This window comes from Panthera uncia, chromosome A2, assembly GCF_023721935.1.
Source record: "Panthera uncia isolate 11264 chromosome A2, Puncia_PCG_1.0, whole genome shotgun sequence".
In the NCBI taxonomy this organism is placed as follows: Eukaryota; Metazoa; Chordata; class Mammalia; order Carnivora; family Felidae; genus Panthera; species Panthera uncia.
Genome location: NC_064816.1, coordinates 134662864 through 134682434, shown reverse-complemented (window position 1 = coordinate 134682434; position 19571 = coordinate 134662864). Strand labels below are relative to the sequence as shown.

At 37.8% G+C, this 19571-nt stretch overlaps 1 protein-coding gene across 8 annotated transcripts in view; it reads left to right on the top strand.

Annotated features, from left to right (window-relative positions):
* Window positions 1–19571, top strand: part of CADPS2 (calcium dependent secretion activator 2) — a 545032-nt gene that overhangs the window by 421522 nt on the left and 103939 nt on the right. For 7 of the 8 annotated variants that reach the window (XM_049641753.1, XM_049641748.1, XM_049641750.1 and 4 more), the window contains 3 exons: window positions 1159–1222; window positions 4189–4312; window positions 6333–6353. In XM_049641753.1, the coding sequence (XP_049497710.1) occupies window positions 1159–1222; window positions 4189–4312; window positions 6333–6353 (209 nt within the window). The remainder of the gene's footprint in view (window positions 1–1158; window positions 1223–4188; window positions 4313–6332; window positions 6354–19571) is intronic. The other variant, XM_049641747.1, reaches the window with a different exon arrangement.

Below are 19571 nucleotides of genomic sequence, written 5' to 3'. Positions count from 1 at the left end.
GCTTTGTGAGAAATCAGTCTTTAATCACTCTTTAATCACTCTTCAAAATTCACTCCTATAAAATAATTTGAATTTAAAATACACGTGCTTTTAAGGAAACCTGTTCAAATTGCCTTGTGAAAACAGTAATTTCATAGTGAGTTACATCTTAGAAGATGTGTTAACCAAGTCCCTGAATAATGGCAAAGGACATGGAAATATACAAACTTCAAGTTACTAGTGTCAAGATTTCTAATACAGATCCAAGTGGCAGCCTGTGGACAGCTCAGCTGCCTGGAGCACTTGATCTTGGGTGGGGGGCAGTGGTTGGGGGGGGGGGGGGGAGGCGCTTTACTGAACTGATTCAACAAAGCGAGGAGCTCCAGCAGGATGAAGTGGCCCTGACGTTTTCTGCTCTTTAAGTGGAAAGTGACCTGAAGAGGGACTCCCGTATAAAGAGCCATAAACCTGTTACCACCATGTGTCAACGAACTTCCAAGGAGCCCACTCACTCCCCCAGCTTCTGACCCTGATTTCAGAATGCTAATGTAACCTGTCCTCCAGTTGTGGGGGTGCATTAGGAATACACAGGACTGGAAAGACTGAGGATGACCCACTCTGCTGGCAAACTGCAGAACTCCCCAAGGTTTATGTGTTTTGTGTGGGGAGCTGCCACTGGCACAGAAGACAAAGAGGGAGAGCTGAAAGCCATTTTTTGTACTAGAAGTTATGACTGGTGGGGGAGGGGGGTGGTGTTTCCATCTCATGCCACACAAGTACAGGAGGAGATGGGCGAAGTCATTTTGTTGATGATAGGGCTTGATAACAACAAACCTTAAGAAATGTTTAGGGAATATGTTTTAATTATCTCTTTAATAGGACCTTTCTGAACATGTATCGTCAAAACTGTAGAACCTTTTCATCACAGTTGACAGCTTACTTACTGTTTAAAGAAACAGTTTCTTACTGTTTAAAGAAAACAGTTCTTACTGTTTAAAGAAATTTACAGCATGAACTAGGTAAACTGCTGCTGTTAAAATTTTTCCCAAATGGGCTGATGCTATTTTAACTAACCTTTCACTGTTCTTTAATAATGCCAAGTAATAGAAGAGGGAATTATTTAGCAGTCTTGGATATTAAATGTGTGACTTTTTTTTGTTCCTCCTTTTGTTTTTAAAGATACTGTTTTCCCTTTGGACGACCTGAGGGTGCTCTAAAAGCTACGCTTTCATTACTCGAAAGGGTATGTTTGAACACTACTTTGTAAACACTATTTGCACTCTTAGTGGCTGTGTATTTTAGTTACTAACCCAGGCAGATAAGCCCATTCCTCGCAAGTGTGTTCCCTGAGGCTGTTGGTCACATTTCATCGCTTTGTCATCTGCTTTTACTACAACTCCTCCTATTGACTATTTCTTCCTGTCCGAAACCTTTCTGAAGCCCACCCCGGCCATCCTGTGCCGAGTTGATGGCATCTTGGTAGTATCCATTTTCCCCACCTCTTTCTTTCCCTCATGAGATTTTCTAGTCAAGTATAATTATGTTTTTCAGACTTGATTGTTGCCTTTTATCACCACCCTCCCCCCCGACTTATTTGAACTTCTGTCATGTTTGTCACACCTACAAGAGTTTATCATTTCATATTTACAAACATATCATGCCTTTCATTCTAAATCTCAGAATTCACTTCCACTTATGTTACTTTAAATGAATACACAAATGGAAGAAATTCATTTTCCTTCAACTAAATAGCAAACAAGGTTTTCGTATCCATGCTAAAATAACTTACTAATGAAAATACATTCTTCACTCCTGTTTTTGTGGCAGACTAAATTTGAAAGGGAAGAATCATTTTGATATATTTATAAAACTATTTATATGCTGGGTGGATCCTAACAGTTAAGCAATGTGGACAATTCCTTTTCCTTATCAGTATTAGAAACAATTTCTAAGGATCATTTATAGCTCATGATTTGAATGTTCTGGTCCTGATTTATTGACTTCAAACACTTGGTCTTGCCCACTTTCCTGCCAAATGAATTCTAGATTGTTTATTAGCACTTCTATTAAAAGCAAAAAGGGATTTCACGGATTTGAGCACTTGGAAGATGAGGGCTAGAACTGATGAATGTAATGAGATCTTTGGATTATACATTGGTTTCCGCTGTATATCCCTGTCTTACTGTTCCCTGTGCATCATGTGATAGAAATATTATAGTAGTGACCTGTTTTATTTGAATTTTTATAATAAAGCTGCACGTAACCTAGGCTTTTCGAAGTATTCATTTCATCCAGTTCATTAAGGTATCATAGAAAAGATAAAATCTTTACAGAGAGCTTTACTTTTGGAATGGCATCCCATCCTGGGGACCTAATACAACCTCTCTGTGTTCCGGTTTCCACGGTGGAGCCTCCGTCCTCCCCCCATCATGGAAGAGTTAGTAATAGCAGAGATGCTCTCACGCCCTGACAGACGGCAGGATGAACAGTGACCTTTTTCCCAGTTATAGTCGCTAATCATGTCTCTTGCTGAACTGAGACAGAAATGGGAGGGCCACTTCTTCATTTTCACATCTCTGTATTTATTGACATCTTAGAAAAAATAAATCTCCATGTGAATTCTTCATACTTATTATGCCTTGGAAGAAATGGAGAAGATACAGGAGATAAGCTGGGTCTCTCTTTCGCACTTGCGCCCTAACATTGCCCTTTTCCAGGAAAGAGGTTACAGTTCCCTCCATTCCAAATTAAATACCCAGCTCCTGGATACTATGAACTATAACCCAATTTCATTCCTGGACTCGTCTCTGTAACAGACCATATACATTCTAATTTCAGCAGCGCTATTATTTAAAAGTGTACCACCAGGGGAAGGCCTGATAGTAAAGCTCATCATTCTGCGTGTGGGACAAAATTAATATTAAATTTAAATCTTACTAATAATCACATTAAAAATAATAGTACACGTTAAAGCTTTTTTTTTTTTTTTTTTTTTTTTACTATGAGTTGAAGGGTTTTTCTGCCTATAAAGACTCTGATGTGTAGTCCTAATTAAAGTGCCAAATACGTGTAAAATATGTTAAAAATTTTTAATATGAAACTATGAAGAATAATTGAATTTGATGGGAAGGACGTTTTTCAGTGATAAAGTTTGCTGTTTTGAAAAGGAAACCTTGCCTGACAAAATATGTTGTGAAAGACCACCAGTGCTTAAGTGGTTGAATAAATTTGAGATTATAAAATCCTTCGTGCCGAGGCTGATCAAAAGAGAATGAAGTAATAAAGCATGGATGTTTTCATGCTCTTTTGATGATTCTTTAAGGTGAAAGACTAATAGAATAGTAAGAATACTTACTGTTCTTGTCTTCTTATACTCACGTTTTGCCATATATTTTATAATTTGAATATAAGCAAAACCAGAAAAGCTGCATTAAATATATGGAAAAATAGTTGTGGACTAATGGTATAATCAAAACTGTAAGCAATTTTATCACTGAAAAAGTTTTAAGGAAAATTATCAATGAGTCATTATAAAAGTGCTTAAATACATAATATCTTGAATTCTGGATATGATTGCATTTTAGCCTTGCCAATGATAATACTTATAAAGGAAAAAAATCTAAAAATACAGTTAAGAACTCAACAGAAAATAATCTGTTCTTTTTAATTTCAGAAAGTTTCTGTGTGTTTTAACACAGAAATGCCATTCATTTCACTAAAACAAAAGATTTTTTTCCCTCTCAGCAGATCACAGGAATTAGTTTGTGAGAATTAGAGATCTTGATTTTTATAGAGCTCAAAAACGGTGCTTGTTATTAATGGAACTTTGTTACTGTTTTCATATATATTGCTCAAAAGATTTAAAGCTTTTAAATTAGGGATGTGCAAGAGAAACTTTATTGCTTGTCCCAAGGACTATAATCCTGATCTGAAACAGCTGCTCTAACGGTGTCTTGGGCCCCTGGAGGAAAAGTGACAGTCCTCACACTGAATGGTGGTTTGGCCTAGGGGAGGTTTTGATGTGCATAAATGAGGCTTAGACAGGAGGAGCCAAGATTGGAGGATTATGTTCCCAGTTGTGATGTGCCGACTCATTACTTTCCCTCAATGTTACCTAGGACCCCTTCCTGGTAATAGATATAGGACAATTTGTATAATTTGATTTTAGTATCTGTTTTATGCAATCTCTCCCTCTCTTCCTCTCTTTAGGTCTTAATGAAAGATATTGCCACTCCCATACCAGCAGAAGAGGTGAAAAAAGTGGTCAGAAAATGTCTCGAGAAAGCTGCCTTGATCAATTACACCAGACTCACAGAATATGCCAAAATAGAAGGTCAGTGCAGTGAGCAATTGCCGAAGTGGCAGTGAGAGCCAACAATGCCTATTAACTGAATTTTCTGTGAGAAGTTCTTTCCTTTCCTGAACAAACCTGTACCGTGGCAAAGGGAAATGTCTCATTAAAATCTCAGCTGGTGAACTGAAGAGCTTTTTCCTATTCATTGCTTTAATATGCCTCCTGGGACTCTGCTTGAATGAAAGACCCAGGATTCGTGCTTAAGTTGTCCTTTGTTCTTATTTTGAGTTTTCAGGGAACCAAAAGGTGTTTTCATGGGTTGTATTTTTTGACATTACCGTAAGTATGTCTAACATTTCAACTGTAGGTAGTGTCTTCTTTCCTGATCAGTAACAGTGTAGTATTACATAATTTTATTTTCTGTTCAACAGTGTTGTTCAGAGAAGGAGGAAACTTGTTGATTATGATGAGGGCCAAAATAAACTGACAGAATTCCCTGCAACTTCTCATTGCTTGCAATATATTAACACATTTGAATGATTACATCTCTTGAGAGGACTGCACTTTTTTTTTCCTCTTCCTTCAGATTTCACTCATTAAGATTACTGAGGTTTAAGATGCTTAGAAATAACTAAATTGAAATTTGTGGCAAAGACAAAAAAATGGGCTTTATTCGACAATCCTTTGATATGATTAAAAATGATAGAAAGGGCCTCAAAGTTTTTGCTCTAATTATTCATAAAACTGGCTTGTGTCGTCCATGTAGCATTCACTTAGGAAAAGTTTGCAAAGTTAAATGTGTATATCTAAAAATAAAGGCAAATCCTCTGTTAGAAAAATTTTAGTAACTTTTAATATAAAATTGTACTGAATTATAAATTTGTTAATTATTGATGTGAAGATAGTTTTATCAAAAGTGGTACAATGAAAAAGATTGATTATAATTGGCTGTGTTATATCCTTTTTTTCTCTCCGAATCCGATCAAGCTTTCTAACAAGCATGCAATAACCAACCTCCTGAGTGATTAACAAAAAAGCCATCCCATCACTATAGCAACCAATATTATATCACGAGAGTAACAACATGAAACCTCCTTAGTTACCAGTTTAACATCATTAATTATGATATCATGTTGTGTTAAAGCAAAAGCAATGAATATTAGCTCATTTGGGGAAAGTGGAAGATAAACAGATTGGTTTTCACATCATGAATACTCATTCAAACAATCTTCGTGTTTTGAACATTGTGTGTTGTGAACATGGGTTGAAAGAATCGTTATAAAAATAGACCTATTAAAACCTTTCAAATCTAGTAAAGGGAAAAAAGTTTGTGCACAATTTGAATAAACACAGTATTGTTTTATTCAAGTGTTTAAACTCAATCCAAAAAAAAAAAAAACCCTATGAGAATCCTTTTGTTCTTAACTGGCCATTCCAGTTAGTATTTTTGACCATTGTGCAAGAATACTGAAAACAGGTTGTTTCTATTTTCTAGTCTTAGAGTCCATTTTAACATGGACAAATAAAATTGTCCCAGCCATGGATCACTTTTGTTAATTAGTTAGACAAACGTGTTAACACTGGTGGTCAAAAGACATAGCTGTTCCTCTGGATCACACATGAAAACAAGTCTGTGTTAGAGAAAATCCTATTCTGGGACCAAATGAACAGTGAGCAGGGAGCTCTCATAGCTCTTTCCTTTCTGGAGTCATCTGTCTCTTACTTCTAGTCTACTGTGAGAATATTCTAGAAAATGGATCCTAGGAATCTAGGTGGGACTACTGAGCAGTCTCCATTTTCAGAAAAACAAAATGCATGCTTATTATATGAGAAAACGTCTATGCATTTCATTTTCTCCCTTCCTTCCCACCCCCTCTTGTGTATGTTAAAAAATAAAGCGCTTTTTGCTTTATGCTCAGGATCAGACCAAGAACAAAATCAAATTTAAGTTAGATATAGGAAGTGGGCCACTTTTCTTTGCTTAATTGACTTTCTGCATTATGCGAGCAACATGGGTAGAGTCTGCTTTTTTCCTAAATTGTCTTTTCTTATGTTTTAGGCCCAGCAGAAAAGGAAGCAGGTAATGGATGTTTGTGCATGCACGTGCTGTTGTTTCTATTGTGGCATGATGTTTGATATTGATGAATAGCTGTCTGCTTTTCAGGGCTCCTATTAGATGACTTTGATTAAGATACTGAAAATACTTTCATTTTGGGAGAACTATTGTTAATGCTCTGTTGGTAAAATACAGGCCGTTTATCTCTGTTAAAGTTCAGCAGCGTTTTTCATACGAACTCAAAGCCAAAAATCGGAGGCTGTATTAATGTTTTAAGCATGGACACTAATCTTTTTTGGAAGCTGTAGCCAATATTTGGAGGGCTCTTACAGCTAGAGAAGAGGACGATCTCTCCTTTATCACTGCTGAAAAATAACACAGTGAAAAGCATAAATGCTATTAAATAAGAAGTAAGAAGCTCTTAACTTTGAAAGTTGCTAATCACAGGAATGAGCAGGGATTATGAAGTCCTAGTCTCAGGAAATTGCTAGGAAAGTGTTCTCCGGATCTCTGAATTTTTAAAGGTTTTTTTACTTTTCTCTTATGCCACTTATCACAGTTGTAATTAATTTAATTATGTGCTGTTATCTGTTTATCTTGTCTGTCTCTTCTTTAGCCCCTTGCCAGCAGGGTCTTTATGGACTGTGTTCACTGTTGCATCCCGGCACCCAGCCCTGCACCACTGGCCCCAAGTAGGCTCTCGGTGCTTTGGAGAGAGAGGAGAGCTTAGCTAGTTAGTTCCATGGGGCAAGAGCCCAGGGATGAACCTTTCTAGTCCGAGTTTCCCTGTCTCATTTAAAGCCTACATGCAGTGTTATAGACAAGTTTGGGTTGGTTTTAACTGAAGTCTTCGACTAAAGGGTTCTCTTTCTGTTTTCCTAACTCTTTCCATTCTGTTTCAGCATTTGACCCCAGAAAGTGTGAGGAACAAAACACTCTGAGCCAGGAGAAGGGGAAAGAACACACCCATGATGACCACTAAAGTGCACTTTTGAGACTACCATCACTTCTTAAGACAGCCCATTGTAATAGCAACAGTCCTGTTCTCTTTAACAAACTTCTTCAAAATCTCTTAGGACATTTCATCCACTGCAGTGTTCCTGTAGTGAAAATAGGTTTTTATATAGTTGACACACAGGAAGTCTGGGGTTGTTAGGGCTTTCCCACTGACACAGAGTAAATAAATCAGCCAGCTGGGACTTGCATCAGGTGTCCTGATCCCCAGCCTACCAAGGCTATGCTCCTTCCCCTGTGAAATATGAGGGAGTCACAGCACGTCTTCATGAAGGTTGAAGTGGAGGAACCATGTAGAGTTGCACACATTCCCATTAAAAAGAAGAGAGAACGAGAAAGTTGCTGTCCCTCATGTACCTCACTTCCAGACAGAAGCCTTCCCTTCACGCATTTCTGGCATCCATATGACTGTTCAACTCTAGAGGTTGATGATGCTAGGAAAAATACTTTCCTTAAAATTAAATTATAAGAGGGGCACCTGGCTGGCTCAGTCGGTGGAACATGTGACTCTTGATCTCAGGGTTGTGAGTTTGAGCCCTACTTTGGGTGTAGAGATTACTTAAAAATCTTAAAAAAAAAAAAAAAAAAAAAAAAAAGGTTTTAAATTAAAAAAAAAAAAAAAAAGAAAGGCCCAGATGGAAGAGAGAAAAAAATCAGTGCATAGTCTAGATGATTTCAGTGGATTGAAGGCATAGTTAATGTCAGTTGAAGAATGTTGTGAAATAATAAAAGAGAGGTTTTTTAAAAAAACGTAGTTCTATTGCTTTGGTTGCATTTGGTAGCAAGTTTAAGAGAATTACCTAATGTTCTTGGGGGTGTAAATGACTCAAAATGAGAATGTCAGTTACATGTGTAAGAGCTCAAATGCTTCCAAGCAGTATTCTCTTGGGTATTATGATAATTTTCCTCAGTTAGTTTGTACCGTGTAGACAAGAGTTGAATTCTGCCCAAGATTGGTCTTCATTTTGTCATCTGTTGACAGTTCCCTCAGAGGTTTTGTTTTCGTTTTTGTTTTATTTACTCTGCTTCATTAGTTCCTAAAACAACTCTAGAAAACAGATATTTCATAGAAGAGGTAACCAAGACTATAGAAAAAGTCCGTAACTTTCACAAAGGTGTGCTGTTGTTATTCAATTCAGCAGACATGAGATGTGTACCCGTGCCTCTCAGATATGGAGCGTGTTCTGTCCACTGGTCGCTCTGCCTCTGGGGCTGTCCCGTTCCGAGGCACAGTGCAAGAGCCAAGGGGTCGCCTTTGCCAAAAGTATAGATATTTACTTAATAGTAAGAGCAAACACTCATTAGTAGGAACTGTTTTAAGCACTTTGCATGTGTCCATTCATCCTTTACGATAAATATTTCTATTACTGCTTTTTTAGGAAACTGAAGCAGAGAAGTCACTAGTCATACATCCAGAGACCACTAGGAAGCAGGAGTTTAGAACACAGTGTCTCCCTTTCAAACTGTCATTTTATTTTCCTTGGTCTTTCTCCCTCCCTTTTCTTAGTGAGTGAGCCTGTGTAGTTAAGTTTGTGCTCAGTTAAACTGCATGGGCATTTGAAAGGAGGTCTGGAGCGGTGTGGTTCATAGAATTATGATGAAAGCTGTAGATATAACTTAAAATTTTCTAGTAATCGCATTAAAGGGGTAAAAAGAAATGGAAAATTAATAATAGTTCTTTAACCCAATATATCTAAAATATTCCTTTAAAGTATATTCAATATAGAAAATTGAGATATTTTACAGTATTTTTTCATATGTAGTCCTTGAAATCTGGTGTGTATTTTTACTAGCACATTTTGATGCCCCATTTCAAGTACTTGTTTACCACATGTGACTATGGCTGCTGAATTAATCGGACAGCACAGATCCCATGGTAAGGCTAGGAACTGGACTCCAAAATCCGAAGCTTTTTGTTTTTATGCTCACGTATCTCACAGCATCAGGTGTTGAAAGGGATTAAAATTTGCAACCTTGCCCCCCCCAACCCATACGTCGCCTCTCTTTCCCTCCCCTATTTTATTTTTCTCTGCAGCACTTGTATTCTAGCCCATGATATGGTTCATTCATCCTACTCTTGTCCTAGAGCGGTAGCTCCACCAGGGCAGGACTTTTGTATTTTAGTAGCTGCTGTATCTCCAGTGCCTGAAAAAGGTGCCTGGCACATGTTTGGTACTCAATAAATATTTGTTGAATAAATGAATGAGTTTATGGCACAGAATGATCAAGCTATTTATAGCAGAGAGAACATGTATAAACTGGCAAGCTGGCTTACAAAAGGTCATTCAAATCAATCACTAATCAGAAATGTGAGAGCAAAAACTAACCACTTAAAAATAACGAGATTGGAGGGACACCTGGGTGGCTCAGTTAGTTTAGCATCCAAATTTGGCTTAGGTCATGATCTCGCAAGTGATGAGTGGGTGAGAGCCTGGCCTCGGGCTCTGTGACAGCTTAGAGCCTGGAGCCTGCTTCAGTTTCTCTGTCTCCCGCTCTCTCTGCCCCTCTCTGCCCTCTCCCGCTTATGCTCTCTCTCTCTCAAAAATAAACATACATTAAAAAAGTTTTTTTAAATAACAAGATTGGACAAATTAAACCAGAATTCCACGCTCTTACCATGGGTGTGGGACCCTAAACCTGGATCACAGCAGCCAGAGGTAATGGAGAACAGTGGCGTTAACAGTAGTTAGCACTCTAACCTGTTTCATTGTTTCCATAATTCAACATATGCTCAGTTGGACTTCTAGTTCTCTTCCATCCTTGGGAATTCTTCCCATTCTCCATCGGCAGCACGTATTTGCAGAAAAAAGGAATTTTACAACTTTGTAATAAATGAAATAAACAACCTCTCTCTAAATGTCTTCTTTCCTCCCTAGATATCTTTGCATTTGTTTCATGAGAACAGAGTTCATTTTCAGAACTTAATATTTCTACAAGGCATTTTTTTTTAATTTTAAGAAATATCTGAGAGCTACACGGTTGCAAAAATCGACTGGTGCTCTTCCTCGATTTAATTTTATCACAACTGTGTATTTAACAATAAGATCCTTTTTACAGTATTTATAGTCTAGGGTTCAAAAAGGTACTGCAACTTCATCTTCCTAATTGTGTCTTTTTTTAAATTTAAATCACATACCTTTTAGATGCAAACTAGCTCTTTTTAAAGGAGAATCAATTCCTTACTTCAGGGAGTTTCTTATAGACAAGAACAGCAGTCTAGTAACAGTCCCTGCTATCTCCTGAAAAACTACGTATCATATGAGGGCTTATGATAAAAGAGAGAGACGGCTCATTAGAGCTTGCCTTGACCTGAGATCTTTTGCATAGACTTGGTAGCTAGGCTTATTGTGAATCTCAAAACATGGAGGTGCCCTAAACAAAAGGTAGCATGGAATGAACTGGCAAGAGCTTTGTGCACTGAGGATCTGTCTGGGCCCTTTGGTTGCCAGGTTCCCAGGTCTAACCCCCAAGTGCTCTCATTTTCAAAGTCTCGGTTGAACAGGTAGAGATGCTTTCCCAGAGGGCCACACTGCTTGCTTTCCTTGAGAGAAGTTGCACTTTGGCAGGCCTTACGTCATTAGGATGTGTTTGCCATCGGGGTGGCATTTTAATTTAGCACTCCACTGCCAGAGTATAGCGATAAATAATAAATAAAATCCGTTCTTAAGTGCATGTGTGTGTAGAAGTTGAGTAGATCAAAAGCATACTTGATGAAAATATTTTTTTTGTTAGTGAATAATTTCTTACTAATATTTCTAGGATAACATAACCATTTTCTCTCATAAAAGTTATATTTTCTTATAAATTTGATTTTAAAAATTTTGAATATGTTATGATGAATTCAGGTTACTGATATCTCTAAATAATAGTCCTGAAATTTTGCATTCCCATAAGAATTGACAGTGCTCTGCAGGAAGTGATTTGTGTATTAGAAGAAACAATTCTCACCTTAAAAACTATAAAGCAAAGTTGAAGAATTAAAGAATTTTTTTGTAGCCTTTGTTAGCGTGGCTTGGACAGTAGGACTTTGGCACGAAAACCTTTATGACCATTTGTGCTTCTGAGTCACCTGATGACTTACAGACAAATTGATAAATTTAATTTCTGACTCTAAAAGAGAACATCTTATTGTTGTCTTCAAAATGAGAAAATTAAATCTAAAAAGAGCTTTTAGTTTATAAAACAATATATGTACATAGCGTAAACATTTGCTGCCTGAGCTATGTCATCTGGATAGGGACCAACTTAAAATTTATTTTTGTACTATATGCAGAGAAAAAGTATTTTTCAGATGATCAGTGGACTCTTTAAATTACCTGAGAAGATAAATTTTTCTGATAGCTCTAAGTGACTTTTATTCCATTATCTAATATGCATCGGAAATGTTAATTTTAAACTATTTTTTCAACATGTTCCCATCAATATGTTGAGTGAAATGTTTTTAACACCCACTTCCTTGCTACCCCAGTAGCTTCATTCTATATGTCATATATACCAGAAAATATTATGACCATATTCTCTTTTCAGTACTATGTAAGTAATACGAATTTACTTTGGCCATTTCTACATCTAATTTGGAATGAATGAGGATTTGTAATATGTTTATTTGCTTCAGCTTTTTTCCCCACCACCTCACTAGCCTCACAAGATAGCAGCCCCACACTGGATAATTTGTGCTCATACCAGTTAGTTAACTCATGACAGTGTTGACAAATTAATTCCTATGAATCAAGAGATGTTTGGGGGACAAACAGGAGTTGCAGGGATTATTGACGAGAAGAGGCCAATGAAGACATTGGCTTCCATCCGACAGGGCTTTCCAGCTGTGCATGTACCTTCAGTCAGCTCAAGATAGACTTAAGACAGGAAGAGTGTGCTGTGCAGTTGTACAGTGGCTGTCTGCACACTCAGGTGACCAACTAAGAGAAAAGTCAACTGAGGACACAAGGAGCACCCTGTATACCAGTGACAGTATGATGGTAATGCTTGGAACCCTCTCAGGACCACTGCACGTACTACCCACAGCTTTAGTGACCAAAGGATGAGGGTTCTGTCAACTCCAGACAAACCATGGAGACATTCAAGGACACTTGGCACTCTCTACTCATATTGGTTCTGTCTGCATTTCATTAATATTCTTCTTGATTTGGTTGTGTGTAATTGTGAGGAAGCATTAGTATCTGTCACTCAGTTAACAACTGCTGACAGTACCGTCCTGCTGCCTCTGGTTATGACTTTTCACCCTTTACGTTGGAGTTAATATTGCCAACACTGGATGATTCGTCGTGCCTCTGCTGAGGTGTTCTGTGACCAAATGGAGTGGCATCTGTCCTTGATTCACAGTCTTTGTCGTGAGTCATCCACCATTTCCTTCTTTGTTTTTGTAGTAGAAGTTATAATGGATAAGGAGAGTCTCAGTCAGGGATGGTCATAGCTAATCGCATATTCAAGGTGAAGCTTGACTCAATCTTGATTGATGTTCTCTTTCCAAATCAGGCTATCACAGGAATTTGATCTTCAGTTTAAATGACAGCTAAGTTTAGGGTATTCGAGGGCAGTCCCTTCTTTTCCACCTTGGAAGCATAGTAATCCTCAGCTCTGTAGGCTCTATACCTATAAACTTCTTGGCATCTCCACCCATCCAGGTCTCCTGTTCTCCAGCATCAAGGGATGAGGTATCTTCCTCTTCAAGGTAGACTCATCCAACCTGTGATATTGATCTCAATTGCACCTACTTCTTTTTGGGTGGAATTTACTCCATCATATATCTCTTCTTTCTCCTGCGGTTAGTTCCTCCATCTTCCTCCTACATATTTCATTTCCATCTATAACCATGGTATCTCCATAAATAAAGCAGACTTACCCTGATCTTCCATTGCTTGCCATCTGCCATCCAAAGAGCAGCTTACGCTCACATTCATTTCAATCACCTTCACTTCACTTGTCTGTTCCAACGAGCTTGGTTGCCAGTCCCCAGTCTGTCTTGTGGGGAGTTCTAGCCTGGAGTATGGCTGAGCAGAGAGGGAGTGAAGGGTCGTTGCCTTGAGACCATCAGTTCCTTTTGCCTTTGGAGTTGGTAGCAGTAGGCCAGGTGGCTGTTATCTGTGGCTTTATCAAAACTGGGCCCAGCTGTGCTGCCATGAGCTGAAAACCGGAATGAGCTGAGCCCCTCTCAGGCAGTCATGCCTTCAGTCCTCTGTATCCCAACTTCCAGCCTAGTGGATTACAACCTAAGGAGACTTTTGGTCAAGTACTGCAGCTTTGAATCTAGCAGATTAACAGTGAATCCATGTCCTTAGAAGTTGCCTAATGGGTTAGTAGCAAAAGGAAATTAGTAGCAGTATTGGTCTTGTATTCTGGGATCCTCTACTCCAAAGCCTAAGTTTCTCTGTCCTCAAAGGACACACAGGCAAGCACCTGCCTATCATTCCATCCTGAGTTTCTCCAATGACCATGAGCTTTCAAGTCAAAATGGATTCCTGAGGAGTTACAGCCCCTTATAAAAGACAGTAAACTAAATGATATGTGTCATCTCGAACTTACTATTCTTAGGAGCAAAAATTTACCTTAAGCGTAATATACTCAAGGATATATTGGAAGATTCTAGAAATATGCAGGAACAAGAAGTCATGAGAAACCAATTGGAAATATTGAGTATGAAACATTAGGTATGAAAATAATATGGTGGGAAACATTGGATACAGGATGAATACAGCTGAAGAGCTTGTCATCTGGGAGATTAGTGAGAGCAGCAGGAAAGGTGAAGATGTAGACAGTGTAAAAAGAAAGTGAAGTGATGTGGAGAATAGAAAGAGTAAGATAGACTTCCATCAGACTGGTTACGAAAAAAATTCAGGTAAATATAATATGAAAAATAGAGACACAAGAGGTATAGAAAATAATGGAAGAGTATTATGAACAAAGACTAAAATTGAAAGTCTAGATGAAATTGATTACATTTCTTGAAAACCTATATTGGTGTGGTCAACACAAGAAATGAGACTCAGGCTATTAAGTTTTAAAGTAATTGAAATGGTTGTGAAAACCCTCCCTTTCCCAGATCCCTAAGCCTGGTTGGTTTTGGAGGTGAGTTCTACCATATTTTTAAGGAAAAAATCCTATCCAAAATAAGTTCAATGAAGTGGAAAATGAATGAATGCTGTCCAGTCCATTTCATGAGGCAAATACAATCTTAATTTCCAAACCTGGTAAAGGCAGTAGAACAAAAGAACGTTATTACAGGCCCATTTCATTGTGAGCCTATATATGCAAAACCCCTAAGTATAAGCCTACAGAATCCAACAGTTAATTGGGAAAATAATCAACGGGGTTTATCCCAGAAATATAAAAGGAGTTCAACATTAGGAAACAAACTAAAAGCAAAAATCCTACCTCAAGAGGCGTAAAAAAAAAAAAAAAAGTATGTGGAAAATTATACTGTGAGCATCTTGGAATTTCTTAGCTTTATAAAACCCATATGGAAAAAAACCTACACCAAATATTTTACATAACGAAGGAAGTTAGAGGCATTCCCACTAGGGTTTGTGATAGTTACTGCCAGTATTGTCACAACACTGGGAGTCTTGGACAGCATGAAAGAAATGAAAAAAGTAAATCCAAAGAATGGAAAGAGGAGATAAAACCATCATTGCAGATGAAATGACCATCTGCCTAGAAAATCCAACAGGATCTACATAGAACCTTTTATATTAAGTGTTCAGCCAGGTTGCCAGCTATAAAATCAACCTAAAATCCATAGCCTCTCTCTACACCAGTAGTTCTCGAATAATTTAGTCTCACAAACTTAGTACACTCTAAAAATTCAGATCCCAAAAAGCTTTTGTTCAGATAGGTTGTTTACCAGTATTTACCATACTAGAAGAAAAACATAGAGAAATTCATAAAATATTTCTCTTTACAAAGAGCAATAGCAAACCCATTACCTGTCAACATAAATAGCTTTATAAAAAATTTTTTGCACACCTCTTTAATGGCTGTCTTCAGAGAAGACAGCTGGATTCTCATAGGCACTTCACACTGAGTCTATTACAATATGTTATTTTGGTTGATACATGTTTTTTAAAAATCGACATATACTGATCTGCAGTGGGAAAAGGGGAAAGTATTTTAATAGACTTTTTAGATAATTGTGGGTTTCTGTGTTATTATACTAAAGCTTGGCAAGTGATAATTTCTTATGGGTTAATTGCAATGTCGAATCTGAAAGCCTATCAATGAACTTTTCATGCTATTAAATCCAGTTGGTTCATCATGTACTTTGAATACGTTTTTCACCATGCATGATTTTTTAACACCATGTACTAATCATTTGGTCCACTGAGTTAAGATACTCTTAGTGTTAACAAGTATAATAAAGTCACCCTTGTTAATATCACCTGTCTCATCAGAAAAGTCTCAAAGTCTTGGAAAGCTGTCAAGTGCATGACAGATACAGGTTTACTCAAATTCTAATTTTCCTTGAAAGCTTTAATTTTATAATTAGCAACAAATACTATTTAAGTGACAGGTTTACTTAATTTTTCAGAAAACGTCTACCAAATATCCCCAAGTCTGAATAACCATATTTTTGTCCATCGGTAGGCTTTTCAACTAAAAAATGGTTCTCTGAAAATAAAACCATTCAGCCTAGACTGAAACAAGCACACACTTTTACTTTAGACAATCATTACGCTTCAGTATGCAGATATGCCTAATGCCAAGTTCTCATTTTGTCACAGACGATATTTAAAAATGTATACTCAGGGGAGAGATTCAATAAAGTGGGTGGTTTTTTTACTGTTTTATCAAGGACTTTTGTACGTAAAACTGGCTTTTTTCTTGCATGCACGGGGGTAAAGAACCCAGTGATTATAATTTAGCACCACAGCCTTGATTCATGTTAAGGTAACAACAGTTTTACCTGCCACTGCTTTTGTACCATCACTGTGAAGATCAACTAAGTCAAAAAGGCAAGAACATTTCAGTATTATTATGAAAATACTTTTGCACTCACAGATCCCTGAAAGGTCCTGGGGATCTGCGGTGGTCTGCAAACCACAGTCAGAGAACCACTGCCTAGAAACCACTAACCACCATCAGTTAACTGCCTAGAAAATATTAACCAAAAGTATCTTTTACAGTAACCACCAAGCATCCAGGAATTAACTTTGCCAAAAACATGCAAAACTTCCTAGACCTCTAAAGAAAATTTTGAAACTCAGAGGTCATAAAGAGAGATCTAAATAGATGTAAGATAGTCCTTGCCCTTAAGAGAGAGGACTTGACAGTATGATATTTAAACTCTCCCCCCAAATGTATAAATTAATTGCAGTGTCTGTTGGAATTCCAGAGGTTTTTTTTTTTTTTAAGAACGTGATAAATTGAAAATATAAGTGGAAGAATAAAGGATACTGAATAAGTCAACTTAAGAAAATAAAACGCATGGAGACTTGCCTTGGCCGACACTAAGATTACAAAACTATCACCAAAGCCTGTGAAGAAGAATCTACAGGCTCACATACCGATGGGAGCCTGCTGTGCTTCATCCATAATAAAATGGACCATAAACCAGTGGGGAAAGGATGGACTGTTTCGAAGATGATGCTAGAAAGAAGGGCTTACTAAATGGACAAAAAATAAACTGAATCCCTCTCTGGTGGAAGCATGGCCTCCAGAGAGATCAGAAACCTCAATGTAATGAAGAAAATGTCTACTGCTATGGATTTAGTGTTTCTCTTTATTTTTTTGAAAGTTTGAGAGCGAACGAGTCGGGAGAGGAAGAGAGAATCGCAAGCAGGCCCCAAGCTATCAGCTCAAAGCCCAGCGTGGGGCTTGATCTCACAACCACGAGATCATAACCTAAACCAAAACCAAAAGTCAGACGCTTAACTGACTGAGCCACCCAGGCTCCCTGGTATTTCTCTTTATTGTAACTATCCCCAACTAATGTTTTTACCTTTTTGCTTCCTTGGTAATTTCTCAAGCTTGTCTGGTATCTATTTGAGATATGTAGCAAAATTGTTTTTAACTTTCTGATAAAACCTAGCATGTTCCAGTGTAGTTACTTCATTTTCTACATAGAATTGTCAGCTAACCATCTATCCTTGAGAAAAATACTTGACCACTCTGAACTGATGCCGTGAAAGCTTCCATGAATCCTACAGATTCCCAGTGCAAGAGAGAAAAGATTCAGAAGATAATATAAGGGAGCTACACAAAATAATGCATCAAGAGTACTTAATTGAATACATCCCAGATTGCCCATGAGCTGGAAAAACATTATATTCCCCCCAAACCTTCTCTTTGATGAATATTTGCCTTCTGTAGAAATTCTTAACAAGAACATAAGCACCTCCTGAGAAAAACCAAGCATTTATGTAATGTCTCCTTCAGTGTGCCCCTTACCGGGAATTATTCCCTCAGCCATGATCTCTAACACTCTGAACAGCTCTTGCTAAAGTCTTCTCTCCTTCCTCTGAAGATGCATGGAAATCTCATTACAAGTGTTCAACACCTGTTCCCTAAAAGGTCTCAAAAAGGATGTCAGTTTACTCAGCTCACTTGACAATGTGTCATGTTTTTTTTTTTTTTACTTTCACATGGAATGTGGTGCACAGATAAATGCAGCCTTGGAATAGCAAGTTTTCTTATGAGCCATTTGGTAGAATTTATCATTCTCTAAATCCATAGTTTGAAACCCACTGATTGGTGACCTTTTCATTTATTTATTAACGTGTGTCAACAGGTAAACCAAGTGACATATAGCCCTGTGGCTCCTGCAGCACCTTGTTAATCTGAGTAGTTTAGATGTATTAAAAAGTCTTTTCCAGTTGGACAAAACCAGAGTAATGCAAACTGACAGATTTCACCTCTTGATAGCTCAATAGAGTTTGTAAGTACTCAGAGCCTGGACAGGTGAATAGTTTTAGAAATCAGAGGTTATTACCTATCGGCCCTAACTAAGTGCCCATATAGCTTCAAGAGCTAAATTAAAAGGCCTAATGAGTGTCTGTAATGCCAGATCCTTTTTTATTTCAAAAGGATAAACCTGTAAAAATACCCCAGAGGCATTTTGTTTACACACATTTTCACAGTGGCTGGCAGACCCAGGATGTTAAAATTGTAGAAACATTCAAGATATCACCAAGCCCAACCCACCTCTCTACACCTGGTCTTTACACTTGTCCAAGTAGGAGACATTCTCTAAATCTAAGCATCAGATATCACCACTAACGCATTAGTTGGCTGCCCTACCCCATCTTGTTTACATCTCAAAGGAGACAGAGATACATACAGACATCAAGATCTTTGACTCATTTCTTAGTACCCAAGGCTACAAATCTTTTCAAAATAGATCTTTCATACTGTTCTCTTTCCTTCTTCAGCTTGCCTCCCACTGGCCAGCCTCTGCAGTCCTGACTTTTCACCCTCCTCATTGCCCATCATCACCACTACCTCCGGGATCCTGCTTTGCCTGACTGTTCACGGGCAGACCTTCTCCTTGAGAATGAGAGTTTAAGGGGCAGGAGGAGGATGGGAGAGTGGAGGTGTGATGGTACTTCTTTGATGCGTGAATATAACAAATGACCAAGAAAACGCTATTTTAAGTAAATGTAATTAGAAGACAAGAACTAGGCATGAAATTTAAGATGCTATAACCCTTAATTATGTGATAATTTAGTACTGGCCTGGCAGTTACTATAACTGAGATCAATTTCTGAATCTGAATTCTATTGAGAGGATAAGGAGCAATAAAACCAAGGAGACCATTTATCAGTTTCAGCTGCTGAATATATATCAGTGTGTGTGAGATATATGTATGATAGATGTATAGGCTATATAACGGGATAGATATAAAGACCAGTCTTTAGGAAAACCCCTGTTACACAGTTAGGCAGAATTCTCCATGGAAAAATTTTATGCTGTCATTAAAATCCTGCAACATATTTCTAACCAGAGCTAAACAGAGTTAAATAAATAAACAATGCAGAAAGTTTTTTTTTTTTCTCTGTCAAGCCTTCATAGTCCTCACAGCCAGCAATCCTATGAAGATATTTTTTTTTCCCTGGGAGATCCTGGATCTTCCTTCTTCACAAACTTGAAAGCCAGGGTCACAATAGTTAAAAAAACTTTATTTTTTTTTTTTAACTTTTTAAGTGTTTGTTTTTGAGAGAGCATGAACGGGGGAGGGACAGAGAGAGAGGGAGACACAGAATCTGAAGCAGGCTC